The sequence below is a fragment of the Lytechinus pictus genome, chromosome 3 (assembly GCF_037042905.1).
Source record: "Lytechinus pictus isolate F3 Inbred chromosome 3, Lp3.0, whole genome shotgun sequence".
In the NCBI taxonomy this organism is placed as follows: Eukaryota; Metazoa; Echinodermata; class Echinoidea; order Temnopleuroida; family Toxopneustidae; genus Lytechinus; species Lytechinus pictus.
This window is the reverse complement of record NC_087247.1, coordinates 36,100,199-36,116,070: the sequence shown is the minus strand read 5'-3', so window position 1 is coordinate 36,116,070 and position 15,872 is coordinate 36,100,199. Positions and strand designations below refer to the sequence as shown.

The following is a 15,872-nucleotide window of genomic DNA, read 5'->3' as shown; positions in this document are numbered from 1 at the left end:
AGATTTGAGTTCTGCTTAAATAGCAACTCTCGAAATAGAGATTCGAACTATTGTAATCACAGGAAAGGGTAACATGATAAAATGGCATGCCTACATCGCTAAATTGCCAGGGTGTTCATCTCAATTAGAATAGGAAAGTTAAACTGGCATAGCCTAAAAGCTAGACACCTGGGAGTCACTTAGCCCACATGCTTAAAAGTGCGTATGTCATCATTAGGGCTGTTATCAATAACGTCTTTATCGCTAGTCCTGTCGATAATCGCTTGTTTTTTGCCACTTAGCGATATCGATAACCTTTCTCTCGTTGTCGATAATACCCGCTATTATGTAGGGACACAGTGATTTTCCGTGATTTCACAGAAACAGCCCTTTGAAAGTGGCTTTTAAAACAGAAAATCACGGAAAACATATTTTTCCTCAAACTGCTCAGAACACCAACAGAAATAACTCCAAAATACTAGCCACAAAATATGATCTCACCCCCACTTCGCTATTAATTATAGCGAAGAGGGGGTGAGATTGTGACAATCCAAACATCATGACTGCACTTGACTCCATTCGATCGAAAAAAAAACATCACAAGCGCAAGCCCAATTTTAGCAAAGTACTAACTAACGTAGAAGGCAGCTAACACATGTCCAGCCTAGCCATGTGCTGCTGCCCTCTACATTCGAAGATGTACAGCACGATATCAAAATGGCTGATAGGCGAAAGATATTGACTGCTCAGAACGATGCCCAAAAAGCCCCCAAATTATTGATAAAACTTCATTCAACCCTAACATAATGCTAATAACATGAAAGGTGAGGATGTATTTATGCTAAATTATGTTTGTTAAAAGATGATATGTAGTCATTTACATCCGATGAAGCAGATTTTAAAGCATTCTTGGTACTGTGGCAGATACAAATTTTGACCAACGGGAGTATGTGACATCGCTGTAATGCATAGAAAATGCGTATTGATTATGTTCTCGATAGTTATCGATATCGCTAAGATATTTTTAGCATGATATCGACAGAGAATTTTCTTTACGATAACAGCCCTAGTCATCATACTTGTACAAGTTATTTTTAATCAGCGAATCATTTAATCATTTTGGGCTTGCATTCAGCAGTGAATTGCCCAAATGCCGACAATCGTAGCCAAGGGCAACAAAACACAATTACATGATCTAATACAAGGTCAATACGCAGGCTAACACAGAGGCCTGGAATTCAAGCTTGGTAGTTTCACATTTTTTCAAACATCTCCAACGTACTGAACGTGACCAATTTCCATACAAGCAAAGATGAGTGGCAACATTACGAAAATACCCCATTTGAGGCGTCACCGCAGTTCGGATCGCAAACTGCGGTTTTAGACCCCATTTTTCATTTGAAACTCTCATTTTTCATTTGAACATTTCCAAGCCCTGATAAACCCATCTTGGCCAGGTAATCCCCGTTGTTTCAATTTCACCTCCACAGGCCAGTAAAGCCAAGGACGAAATGATAAACAACAGCTGTGCTATTACGTAAGACTTCTCTGCCTGTAGAAGGACCTTCGGAATGAAATTATTGTATTCGATATTTAATCACGTTTTCAAAGGCATATTGTATTCAGACATCCAATATTAGTCCTTTTTCAATTTCGAATGAAGAAAATCGACCTCGAAATAAGGAAAATAAGCGAATGAAAATAACGGTATGCTTTGCATGCAGGGACAGCCCTCAGCGCTGCGATGCATCCCATAATTTTTGTCCGTCCAGCAAGAAAATATGGGATGCATGCCGTTCACTCGCGCATTGATACAGTCCTAACGTTCGAAAAAAACAAAAAACAGCCAGACAGAAAGACAGAAGGAAAGAAAGAAAGAAAGATAGAAAGAAAGAAAGAAAGAAAGAAAGAAAGAAGGGAAGGAAGGAAGGAAGAAAGAAAGGAAGAAAGAAGAAAAAAGTTGCACTTCACCGCGTGTATACACGGAACTCCATAGCAGGCTCTTAGACACGTTGCAATCCATCGTGTGTGGTCCCCTGCTGTGACTGTATGTGCTGGGCTGTCGTGTTATCTTCGGACCAAGGTCAAGAAACAGGTGTTTTGATACTTAAATTGCTTTCATGCTTGGGGCAGTTCGGGCTTATAGTACTTGGAGAAGAGAATTGGTGAAAAAGAAACTGGGGTATAGTGTTCTCAAATGGAGGTTTTTCGTCATGAAGGACATGAAAGGATGATCAACAGCGAGCAGCTTATGCAGGACGAAAGACTTTTAATGCTGTATGAGCTTGTACGCAAAATTGATTGAAAGCGAATATTTTGTTGCATAGTATACTGCATGAGGGTGCTTTTTGCTAATTTAGCAATACACAGCTTCAAACACAAAGATGTAGGCCAGGTTTGAGGTGCCAGTCAACACATAACATAGTTGTTAATTGCATTGTGATTTGATGTACCTGTATGTTGAAGTTTATGCACTGCAAGATAATCAAATTTACATTGAAAGGAAAAATCAATTTCATTTTTAGCTCATCCGGCCCGAAGGGCCAGATGAGCTTATGCCGTGGCATGGCGTCCGTCGTCTGGCGTCTGTCGTCCGTCGTCCGTCCACAATTTCAAAATGCTTCTTCGCCATTTCAAGTCCGATTTCAATTCTGTTTGCTTTATATGATAGCACCAGGTGGGGGATTCAAAACTTCTACACAGAATTTCGAAATTCATTAAATATGCTAATTTATGCGCATTTTTAAAAATTCACAAAAAATGCTTCTTCTTTATTTGTTGACCGATTTTGAATTTTTTGCTTCCATCTGGTAGAGCTTCATGAGGTTCACCAAACAGTCAGACTGCAGGTCCCAAGAAAGTGGCTTCTTTCATCCAAGTGATATTCATGACTTGAGATGTTTTGCATATTTAATGAGCTTGATGCGGACCAAAACACCTCTTTTCATTCGGTCATTGCTGCTCTAATTGTGCATCGAATTTCATGAATTTGGTACCATTGTAAAGAAGAAGAATCATTCTTTCAGGTCATGTGTTTGGATTTATTCAAAGATTTTGTAATATAGGTTAAAATATTGATCTAAAATATGCTACAAAATAAATATTTTCACCTGACATAAGCTGCTATTTTCACACTTTATTTTTGTTTGAGCCCAAATGATTTTTATATCATGATAAAGCTGAATATGTATGCTTTGAAATGATATAGGTTTCAAAATAAGAATTGGTTTAATCGGGTCAAGATCACACTTTTCATTTGCCAAGTACATAAAGCAGCTTGAAAACAAGAATACTGCACTCTGATTGGTCAAAAAGACCACACAATGGCAAATTCCAATGGTTCCAGTGCCTGGGTTCGTGGGAAGGTCACACTTCCCATGTGGTAATCTCCTCAAATACCCCGCGCCTGTTGTTCTGTGAACCTTATCCAGCCAATCAGAACTCTGGAATTCATGCAAGTACAAAATTTCAGAAATCTCGTCTTGTACCTTGGTGGGAAAAGTGTGATCTTGACCCGATTAAAAGGTGCCGCATATCAAGAGTGGCATTGTGAGAAAGTACAGAAGTTCAGCTTTATGGTGATATAGATATTATTGAGGCTCAAAATAAAAAATTTTGCACAATTTGCAAAAGAAAACAGAGGAAGAAAATTCAGTTTTGAGGCACATTTTCAGGCCAGAAATTCACTTATTTAACTAAATATTGTATACAAAATAAATGACCAATATGAAAGAGTAACTTTTACTCTATCTGATGGTGCAATAATATTTCATTTAACTTGAGGTTAAAACAGGTAAATTCTTAGAGAAAGAAAATCTCACGAATCACGAGATTTTGCAAGGAGGAGGATTCAGCCACGAGATGATTTGGATGAATCTGGCCTTTTTGCTCATTAGCATAGGGACCTGCGGTCTGACTGAAACTTCTACACAGAATTTTGGCTAGAACAATTTTTATGCTAATTAATGCAAAATTAATTTATGCATATTTTTAAAAATTTAGATAAAATGCTTCTTCTTCTTTATTTGTTGATTTTGATATTTTTCTTCCATCTGGTAGAGCTTCATGAGATTCACCAAACTCTACACAGAATTTTTAAATTTGGAGTAGAAAAATATTTATGCTAATTTATGCGAAATTCATAAATCACAGAAAATGCCTCTTCTTTATTTGTTGACTGAATTTCAAAATGCTTCTTCTTCGTCATTTCAAATCTGATTTCAATTCTGTTTGCTTTATATGATAGCATTAGGTGGGGGATTCAAAGCTTCTACAAAGAATTTTGAAACTCATTAAATATGCTAATTTATGCATATTTTAAAAAATACACATAAAATGCTTCTTCTTTAATTGTTGACCGATTTTGATTTTTTTCTCCAACTGGCAGAACTTCATGAGGTTCACCAAACTTCTACACAGAATTTTGAAATTTTCAGTAGGAAATTATCTATGCTAATTTATGCAAAATTGATTCATAAATCACAGATAATGCCTCTTCTTTATTTGTTGACCGATTTTGATTTTTTTTTCTTTAGAAAATTATTATAATGCTAATTTATGCAATTTTTTTCATAAATCACAAAAAATGTTTTTTCTTCTTCATTTGTTGATCAATTTCAATTTTGTTTGCTTTATATGATCGCTCGAGGTGGTGATACAAATTTCAACACAGAATTTTGAAACTCATTAAATATGCTAATTTATTCATATATTTTCAATTATTTTGATTATTTTTGTTCCATCTGAGAGCTACATGAGGTTCACCAAGGTTCTACACAGAGTTATGAAATTTTGACTAGAAAATTATTTATGCTTAATTTATATGAAATTTATTCATAGATCACAAAAAATGCTTCTATGTCATTTCTTCATCAATTTCAATTCTATATCCTCAATTTATGTCACCAGTATTATTCACTATAGTGTCAACTGGGCTGAAATTAAAATTGTGTTAAATTTCGTTGCGAGATGCCGGATGAGCTCCACATCATTGATGTGCTAGTTTTAGAAAATACCCTCATTGTTACTTGTGCACCTATGTCTCTAAATATGCATGAAAGTTAAAAGAGCTTGCATTATATAGTTTGGATATATGAAGACATGAGTTATGCTATCACTTTGGTTCACTTAGTTATGTCATGTTCAATAGATTACCCTTGTTATCTCTTGAAACACAAAGTGAACTGTTCAATAGAAGGTATTCTATGTCTGTCAGAGACCTTAGTCTGGATGGTAAAAAGCAATGGATTCAAATAGAATCAATGAATATGCTTTCAATTGCAAGGCTTGTCTAAAAATGTGATTTTGTGATTATATTCATGAGACTAATTAGGTGTAATCTGTGTGTAGGCATTGATGTTTTCCGACACACAATATCTAGTCTAATGACAACATTGTCTTTTTCTTTATTTTTTAATGTTAGGAGTCAAAGCCATCTCTTTCAGAGGAGGGAAACCAAAATGGATCGGGGAGTCAAGACATAGGAGAGAGGCTATGTAACCATAATGATACAGCAAATGAATTGATTCCCATGATGCATCAGAGAGGAACAGATGAAGGTATGTCCTAAAGGTTGTATGGTGTATTGACAATCTTGTGTCCTGTGCATCAGTTTCTTATCAACACCAGTCAAAATAAATTCAAAATATAACTGGTTCTTTTAATATACAAAATAGGGGAGGGGTAACTGGTATGATGGCAGTCAATTTATCTTCAGATTCCCACAAAATACAATACCATGTTTATTATTGGTTCTTTAGGTATTTCATGGTAGTAACCATGTATCCCTGATTATCCTGTGTGCGTTTCAAGTCACGTGACAAGATAAGGTCAATTGAGGTCTATGAACTTTTGCCGTGTTCGGGGTATTTGTTGAATTGGCATCATAACTTGGAAAGTTTATGGATCTACACATGTAGTTCATGAAACATAGAAGGGTAATCAAGTATGAATGATTGTTTTGCACATGTCTTAGGTCACATGATCATGGTCAAAGGTCATTTTTGGTCAATAGACATAGTATTTTATTATCATTTGAGTGTATTCTATTGTGAATAATTATTCAATAGCTGTTGTCAAAGTCAGTATTGCTGCTATATCGAATCGCATAATGCAGGCGAGACTGACAGAGGCGTTCCACTTTTTGTTCCTGGTGCCCTGTGATAATCCAGTGCATGTGTCCAATTGAAAAGTACATTTTACAATTGATGACCTTCTTAAATGACCTTGGTCACATTTGCTCTACGGCGAGTCGAAAACAGCCGTTTTATTCACTTTTATTCAAACCGCCTATATGTAGCTCGTACAAAAAATGTTAAAACGGCTGTTTTCGACTCGCCGTACGGCCGCCGTAGAACAAATGTGACCGAGGTATAAGTGAGCACTGCCTTCACTTTCCTTGAAAGTGCCCTGAAAAAAAAGGTCTTGCCCCTTAGGATTCTTAATCCCTGGTAATGGGTAGGAGAGTATCAAGGAATAATGTACAGTCAATCAACCTGTTACACTCATCTAAGACTGAATACATTTATAATGCATTGTGGACATAGACAGTTGAAAAGTTCATTTTCATTATTATGGAGTAGTTCAGTTTATTGAAATGATTGTATTTTGGAAGTGTGTCATGAATGAATACAATCATCCTGTATACAGATTTCATGCTCTCATGACTCCACTTGAGATCTTTTTTTCTTTTTCAAAGAAAGAAATGCTGCATTCATCAATGGGCTCATTAAATTGCTAGTTCATCAGATAGAAAATACTGTTAAACAAATTAGTAATTGTGTTACTTGTGTGAGAGCCTTTGATTGATTATGACATTTTTTTATCAATTCAATTCAGTTAGCATTTATTTCATTGTCAATAAAAAAAAAACAAATATAAATCAAGATATAATAAACTATTCACAAGCAAGAGTAAAAAATGAAAATGAAATGGGGACTTGTGTAAATAAAGCCAATAGGCCTTGTATAAGCACAGTTCCCAGAACATTGATAAAATGACATGGTATAACGAAACGATATAAAGTTAAACAATTAACATGGTATACAACCAACAACAAGAAATAAACACAAAGAAACAGAAAAACATCATAAAAAGGTGTCAATTTACAAGAGAAAAGCAACTACAATATTTGAGTAATAGAAACAGCTTCAATTTTTTTTAATGACTTACAGACTTGCATTCAGTTACATCTCTAGGGGTGGAATTCCAAATCACAGGGAAATTATGTTATTATTTTATGGGTAATGTAACTATCAAATCAAGTGTATTTGCTGGTACAGTGTTCCCATTAGCTAACCCATTTTCAGAATTGAAGGAGTTAATTGATGCGATTGGATGGTAATATCTTATCAAGGCGATGGTCTGATGTGCAGTTCTAAAATGTTTTCATGAATGCAATAAATGGATTTTAAAAATCTTGGTTGAAAATTTGCTAGATAATGACTAATTTCTCTTCCGTTTACATTGTTTTGATATCTCCAGCTAAAGTGGTGAATGAGCATTACCCAGGGGTCTTCAGCTTTAAGCACAAATCATCTGTCATTCCACACGTGGAGCTGAATGACAAAGAGAAAGCAGATGAGGAGAAGGAAGAGAAGAAGAGTCAATCCAGCCTTGATTTGAGCATGAAAAAGGACCAGGAGAGTAGCTATGGAGGTGTGTCAACCAGTATATGCAAGGACACTGATCTATTCAGTGTTTCTACTCCCAAGAAGGTTGTTGAATCAGATGGCCATTCATCCTCTCAGGGCAACCATGAGCATTCATACCACCAACATAATAGTGATCATCATCATCATCATCTTCATCATCATCATCATGGACATAGTCATCATGGACACAGCCATGCCAATACTGGCAAGATGGGCATCTCTGCCATTGCTTGGATGGTTGTGATGGGGGATGGGGTGCATAACTTCACGGATGGACTCATCGTTGGAGCGGCCTTCGCAGATAGCTTGGCTGGCGGTCTTAGTACAGCTATTGCAGTCATGTGCCATGAGATACCTCATGAACTCGGTAAGAATTTATCCATCATTTTAATCTCAACCTTAATGCTTATAATTTAACACAGCAGCAAAATATGTTGGCCATGAGGGCCGTATTGCTGGAAAATATGAATAGTGATAGTGCACTTTTGATGTACACTGTAAGACCAAAACCTATTTATCTTATAGACTGACATGTATGCCGTTATATTCTCCTCATGTCGCTTACTTGCAAAATTCTATTTTATAGCTTGAGAGGTTTCATAATTGTATGATACATGTATGCATTATTGTCAATATAAAAAGGACTAGTCTTTCTTTTATCAAGCCTGTCACTTATCTACTAGTTTTAATCCTTTCCCCAGTAATGCCCTTTGCCTGTCTGTCAGTCTCACTCTTTCTCTCCATGGATATTATTGTTTGTTACCGTGTTTTTATGTGTATTCTCTCCTATCTTCCCTCTTATTGCTGTTTTATATACCAGTTATCTGGTATTTGTGTTTTGTATCTTTGCAACTCTGCTCTCTTATTCATCCTATGTTCTTCTGTCACCCAAAACTATTTCTTTCAGTCCCTTCACATCTTTCATCCTGAATGTTGCATCCTGCATTTTGCTAACTCTCTTCGCATCTTCTTTCATTCCCCTCTCTTTCCTTTCTCTTTCCATTTCTAGTTCTCTCAGTGACACATCTGTTGCTCCTGACAATAGAATTTCTGAGTAGTCATAGGACTAGGTGTAATGCAGTGGATAGGGTTTTGGGGTTGAGAATAGTATTAGGATAAGGATCAGTGATGGTAGTTTTTGGCAAATTTTCATGTTTTGCTTGGAGTATCCGTAGTTGAGTAAATGTCATGAAGTCATCGACTGATCTGTCTCTTGGTTTCCTCTCCCAAACAGGTGACTTTGCTGTGATGTTGCGAGGTGGTATGAGTATCAAGCAAGCATTGGCATTCCAGGCAGTCTCATCCATCCTAGCCTATGTTGGCATGGCAATAGGCCTTAGTATAGGACACCTCAGCTCCGTCAGTCTATGGATCTTTGCGTTAGCTGGAGGAGCATTTCTTTACATAGCGCTAACAGATTTGGTAAGCCATGTTTTCTTTTAAAGAGTACATAATCTGAAAGAACCCTCCTTGCTTTATTTCATCAGATTTTGAAATGTATATACTGTATATATTTAACTTAAACATGTTGTTCAAATAAACCATTAGAAATCCTATTTTTGGGAACATGTTTTTAGTAAAATAGCTTTGCAGGAGTTTCCCCCTACATTCATTGGCTATTTTTTGGGGTAAACTATATGGGGTCTACCTGATTTTAATTCAGCTGCATTTAAGAATATGGATCATTGTATTCCAAGTAAAACACAATATAATTTTGAATGAGGCTTATCTCCCTGCCGGGAAAGTCTGAATTCAGAATATTTATGCAAATGAATTATAGTGCGGTAAAAAAGAGATTAAGTATAGTGATAAAAAGATGTGCAAAAATGATTTGGAAAAAAATCAATCCAAAATCTTCCTTTCGTAAATGCTTACAATTCTCTATTCTGATTTTTTTTTATTCCGTCCTTATTTTTGTTTGTTTATTCATCCAACACATTCTCAACTATCCTGTAATCTCTATCATTGTTCTCAATTAATATTCATAAGAGGCATCATTACATTTGCAAAATTCAGCATATGAAGTCCATATGCATTAAGTAATTTATTTTCATCATTTTCCAGTCATATCAGATTTTCTTTCAAGACCTGTTTCATTAGTATAGTCAGAATTATTCATATATTTATCATGGGCTACTTTTACTATAGGAAATCTGAGTTTTCTTTTTAGCAAGACTACATTTTTCAGATTAAAAAATCCTTTTTTGTTGCTATTTAAGTTATTCAATTTTATTAATGTATTGACTGATGAATTACATACTCAGTAAGTTTAGCCATCTTTTGATGAAAAGTACCACTGTTATCAAATTCAAATTCAGTTAGGTTTTATATTAAAAAAAATACTCATCAGAATGTCCAAAGACTATTATCGCATGCTCATATGTTTCTTTAAAACAGAAATATGTTTCTCTCATCGGTAATAAATTTAGACCCAATCATTAGCCATCTTTAGGTATTCAATATCAATTTACACATATATAGAAATAAATACACATTTATACAAATAGATTACTGAAAAAAATATTTAATCGGAATGTTGGCAGATTTTACATTTTACTGATGTTTTGTTCAACAACACTGTTTGCAATGTAGCAATGATCGAGCAACATTTTTTCTGACCAAAATCCTGCATGCGTTTTTTCCGTTTTGATGGGTTTTTGTTTGCAAAAAAAGCAAAAATATTGGATTGGTTATTGTTTCTGCCCTAATTACAGTCATTGATCCACCCTGTAATGTGTAGCACGAGTTGTAGTTCAATAGTCTAGTTAGTAAATTCTTAGTTAATGTATACATGTAGGAAGTGATTGTTTCTACAGAGAGTTCACAAAGAGGTTCAGGGTTATTCCTTCCTTTATAATAGTCACCTAGTTCAAATCGCCTTAGGAAAAGCAAGTGATCGATTTAAGTGATGTTTTTTTTATTGCCTTGATGGACGCTAATTTTGTTTTCTTGTTCATATACATGTATCTGCAGTGAAAGGACAAGAAATCCATTCATGCTTTTGCAACTTTTGAATCCAAACTTTGTCTTCTTTTTCCTTTTCTCTGCCTATCATCCATTTACGTCCATCCAACTTTTGAGAAGTGATGCACATTTTATTGAATGATAATGCAGCACACATGTAAAGTGAATTTCAATATGAAAAGTTGATTTTTTTTTTCTCTCTCTCTCTATTGCAGTTTCCTGAGATGGTGGAAAGTCTGAACAACACCACAGACAGTAAGTCATGTCATCTCTTGCTTCAGGTTCTAGGTGCACTGTTTGGAATCGGTACCATGCTTGTTATAGCGCTGTATGAAGAACTCCTTATAGCAGCACTTGCTTCATAGGAAATTCCTTTAAGATGTGGTTGCCATGGTGATTCAAATCGTTGGGATTGAGATATAGTCAATGAACACTGAATTTATCATGAAGAGCTAGCTGATAGAGAGGATGGCAGGAGAGAAACATGGCATATCATTTGAGAGATGGGCTTGTACAAGCTTAAAGTTATCTTAGATATAAAAACTTTACTTTTGTTAAAAATGTTCCGAACTTTGTATATTGTTGTGGGTCACAAATTCAACAGCGTTTCAAATATGAATGTTTAGTTTTTGTGTGTCAGAATTTGTATGTTTGTCGCCTTGTACATTTCACTGTTATACAAACAATAACAAGAAACAAATGTGTATATTGCAAATATAATGGCTGGTATTGTTTCTATGTATTAAGGAATTTGTGATTTGCCATTATTCCTGTGATAGCTACATGTAGCTGAAGCTTTTTATTTTTACACCAGAGAATGAATTATTGATACGAAAGCCTAGTTTTTATCTCCTCCATGTAGAAGTAGAAATGTCTCAGCTCTAGAGCATTGAGTTTGTGATTACAGCCATGTGACACATGGCTGTGCACTTTAAACTATGATTGGTTTTTTGTCTCGCCTGCATAGCTGAGCGAGACTATAGGCGCCGCTTTTCCGGCGGCGGTGACGGCGGCGTCGTCAACATTGAAATCTTAACCAAGGTTAAGTTTTTGAAATGTCATCATAACTTAGTAAGTATATGGACCTAGTTCATGAAACTTAGAGACATAAGGGTAATCAAGTATTACTGAACATCCTTCCTGAGTTTCAGGTCACATGACCAAGGTCAAAGGTCATTTAGGGTCAATTAACTTAGACCATGTTGGGGGAATCAATATCAAAATCTTAACCAAGGTTAAGTTTTTGAAATGTCATAACTTCGAAAGTATATGGACCTAGTTCATAAAACTTAGACAGTAGGGTAATAGTGTATCACTGAAGATCTTGCCTGAGTTTCAAGTCACATGATTAAGGTCAAAGGTCACTTAGGGTCAACAAACTTTGGCCATGTTGGGGTTATTTGGGGAATTGTCATCATAACTTTAAACATTTATGGATCTAGTTCACGAAACTTAAACAAAAGAGCAACCAAGTATCCCTGAATATCATGTGCGAGTTTCAGTTCACATGGTGAAGGTCAAAGGTCACTTAGGGTCAACGAACTTTGGCCATATTGGGGGTATTTGAGGAATTGTCATCATAACTTTGAAATTTTATGGATCTAGTTCATGACACTTGGACATAAGAGCAATCAAGTATCCTTGAACATCCTGTGCTAGTTTCAGGTCACATGAACAAGGTCAAAGGTCATTTATGGTCCACAAGCTTTGGTAATGTTGGGGGTATTTGTGGAATTGCCATCATAACTTTAAAAGTCTATGGAGCTAGTTCATGAAACTTGGACATAAGAGCAGCAATGTATCCCTTAATACCCTGTGTGCATTTCAGTAACATGGCCAAGATCAAAGGTCATTTAAAGGTCAATGAACTCTGGCCGTGTTGGGAGTATGTGTTGAATTGGCATCACAATTTAAGAAGTTTATGGATCTAGCTCATGAAACAACATAAGGGTAATCAAGTATGAATGATTGTTTTGAACATGTCATGGATCACATGATCATGGTCAAAGGTCATTTTGGCCAATGGACATAATATTTTATTATCATATTGGTGTTTTCTTCTGTGAATAATTATTCATTAGCTGTTTCAAAGGAAGCACTGCTACTATATCGAATTGCGTAGTGCAGGCGACACTGCCAGAGGCGTTCCACTTGTTTAATTTATTGCACAAATTATCAATTGATATGGGTAAAAACCCTCTATTTTTCAATCAATTGTAAAGTTTTGTGTTATAGGGTATGAGAATACTTAAGTCATTGCACCCGTGTCCTCTTATTAAACACAAAGCCGGTCACTATTGTAATTTAATCCTTGGTTTCTAAAGAGAATCAGGATTACATAATTGATAAGTTGTATACATGTATGCACAAGCTATAGGCCTGTGCCTTTACTGCCAGATAAGCAAATCAACAAACAGTGATTGCAAATACCTTTTCTCATCCTGTCTCTTTATAAACAAACCTTTGTTCAGGAATGGGTACTTCCAAATTTCTTTCTTATCGCTTTTCAAAGAAGATTTGAACAGGTTTAGCAAAGTTCGTATTTGTGTTGGCTCTATGGGTGGACACTTAGGTGATCATGCTGTGAACAAAAATATCTTATTTGATTGTAGGTCAATTGAATGTGAATGTAAATGCTTTAATATCTGATATTTTTTCCCCTTTCCCCGTCTTATAAGTAAGGTTGTAATTTCCGTAGAATTGATAAGTTTTCCTTACAACATCACCAGATTTATCTTCAGATCTCAATAAGAATAGATCCAATGGTAATGTGTCATTATAATTAGTTCAACTTGGTGCCAATTTACATTCATTTTGTTGTTGGAAGTGTTGGAAGAGGAGTTGGAGCTATTTTGTGCAATATCATGAAATTGTAATCTGACAATGTGCTATATGGAATAGAATAAAACATCTGGTCACCAAATTACATGTCTAGATCTTTGATGGACCCAGGGACCTATCCATGGAGGATTAGTCTATTGTTACTGGGGGTGCTGAGCATTGACACAGCACTCCCAGTAACAATGGATGGACCTACATGTAAACATGCCCATGGACTGACCCCAGATATAGGATATATTTATAAAGTCAATACACAACCATTCATATGCAACAACAACCTGCCAACCTATATTTGTCCAATAATGAGACAATGTTTAAATAGAAATGACAGTTAAAAAAACTGTCCTACAGTCATTGTAAATGGAGAATGAAACTCTTGGAGCAAGTTAGCTTTTGTGAAAGCAGAAAAATCAAAGAATAAGATTAAAAAAAGTTTGAGTAAAATAGGACTAGCAATAGAAGAGTTATGAGCATTTGAATGTCGAGATCACTAATGCTATGGAGATCCTCTCATTGGCAATGCGACCAAGATCTATGATGTCACAGATGAACAACTCTCCCCTTTTGGACACTGAAAATATACCCCAAAACATCTCTTTTTGCTCATTCTAATCATATGACAAACGATTCATCAATGATATAATGTTGTGAAACCTCTGTACTTGTCCTCTCATAAAGAGAACACCTCACCTTGTGATAGACTCTATAAAAGTGAGAATATAAGTGCAGGCGCGTAGCCAGGGGGGGCGGTGGGGGCGGTCGCCCCCCAAAAAAAACGTCCCCAAAAAGAAAAAAAAGAAGGGAAAAAAGAGAGGAGAAAAGGAAAAGGGAAGGGAGGAAAGGGAAGAAAGGTAGCTTTGTGTTTTTTTTTTCAATAATCTTAGAAAATCAATTGAATTAGAGCCGATGGGGTATTAGAGATATCTGCATTTGATGAAACGTCCGCTTTTTGAAATTCCAGAGTTTCATTGCTCTGCGCGGGGAGGAATATCTTCCTCCCGGCATATACACTTCTTCTCCTCTGTTTTGCGAGTTAAATATGTGCACCGTCGCTAAATTGTTTGTAATCAAATCTGATCTTTCCAAGGGAAGTATTCAATATATCATTGAGAATACCCTTTTCTCTGGACCCTTTACATGGCAAAAAAATTTATAAAACGCTTCAGCTTCCGCGCTTCACGCGGGGTTATTATTATATTAATTTCCTCCATTGTATTCCTTTTTTGTGCGTTCACAATCACTTTTGAAATCAAGGTTCATGAAAACAAGGTTCAAAATCACAATATAGTCAACTGAATTGGAGCTGATATAGGTACTAGAGACAAGAGAGACGGCTCCTTTTCATTTTAATTTATGAAACACCAAAAGCTTCGCGCGGGAGGGGGAAACTCCCCCTCCCTGCACCCACCCCCTAGGAAGCGCGCTCTGTAAGTGTTAGCACACTTTGCGTGCATTTACCGCTCCCTCCAAAATGAAATCCTGGCTACGCGGTTGTATAAGTGAAATAAGTACTAAAGTAATGAGGGATTTGTACGTGTGTGTCATCACAGATCTTGGTCGCATTGCGAATTGGAGGATCTACATGGCATTAGTGATCTCAATATTCAAATGCTCATAACTTTCTTATTATTCATTCAATCTTCCTCAAACTTTCAACAATATGTTTCTTTGATTTTTCTCATTGATATGGATTCAGCTGGTTTCAAGGGTTTCATTCTCCTTTAAATACCCCTTTCATACTGCCCTCTTCATTTTTCACCAGCGAACTTCTCCGCCTCGCATTCCTCACTTCCCCAGCGAAGAAGAAATGTACCCTTTCGCACTGACATTTCTTCCCCGGCGAAAGTCAACGGGCGATTGCAGAACAAACGAAAGAAAATTGTAAATATTACTTCTTACCTATTACAAAAGGTATAAAAAATATTAATTACAACATATTTTGAAAGTATTACGAGAAAAACAAACAATATCACCTTGTTTTTATATTTTAGCGCATTTTATACATGTTAAAATTGCTTTTTAATAAATATTGTTAGTAAAAAAAAAAAATTATGTTCGAGGGTATCTACTTGGCCATAGTATTCAGCTGAGCTTGCAACTATCGCGCGCGGAATCTCGGTACAGGGGACTTCGGGAGAGAAAAAATTGACCTCTGACGTCATTAAAGAGGAGAAGTTCTCCGGTTCACTTTAGCTGGCCTTTTCACTGCGAACTTCGCCGCTGAAACAGTTTCGCCGGCGAAGTTCTCCACCTCTATAGGTGGAGAAGTTCGCCGGTGAAGTTCTCCTGTGTACCTTTCATACTGGACACTTTCCCCTTCGCTGGCGAACTTCGCCGGTGAAAAGCGCAATATGAAAGGGGTATAATATGGAAACCCTCAAGATTATAACCATAGACCATGACCATGTAACTCTTCTCCTCTCCCCCTCTCTCTTT

General features: G+C 36.3%; 1 protein-coding gene across 5 annotated transcripts in view; it reads left to right on the top strand.

The window, feature by feature from the left end:
• Nucleotides 1–15,872, top strand: part of LOC129255658 (zinc transporter ZIP10-like) — a 50,257-nt gene extending 34,385 nt beyond the window's left edge. For all 5 annotated transcript variants that reach the window (XM_064096936.1, XM_064096937.1, XM_064096935.1 and 2 more), the window contains exons 6-9: nucleotides 5,402–5,537; nucleotides 7,462–7,998; nucleotides 8,866–9,053; nucleotides 10,811–15,872. In XM_064096936.1, coding sequence (XP_063953006.1) covers nucleotides 5,402–5,537; nucleotides 7,462–7,998; nucleotides 8,866–9,053; nucleotides 10,811–10,960 — 1,011 coding nt within the window. In that variant the 3' untranslated portion in view covers nucleotides 10,961–15,872. The remainder of the gene's footprint in view (nucleotides 1–5,401; nucleotides 5,538–7,461; nucleotides 7,999–8,865; nucleotides 9,054–10,810) is intronic.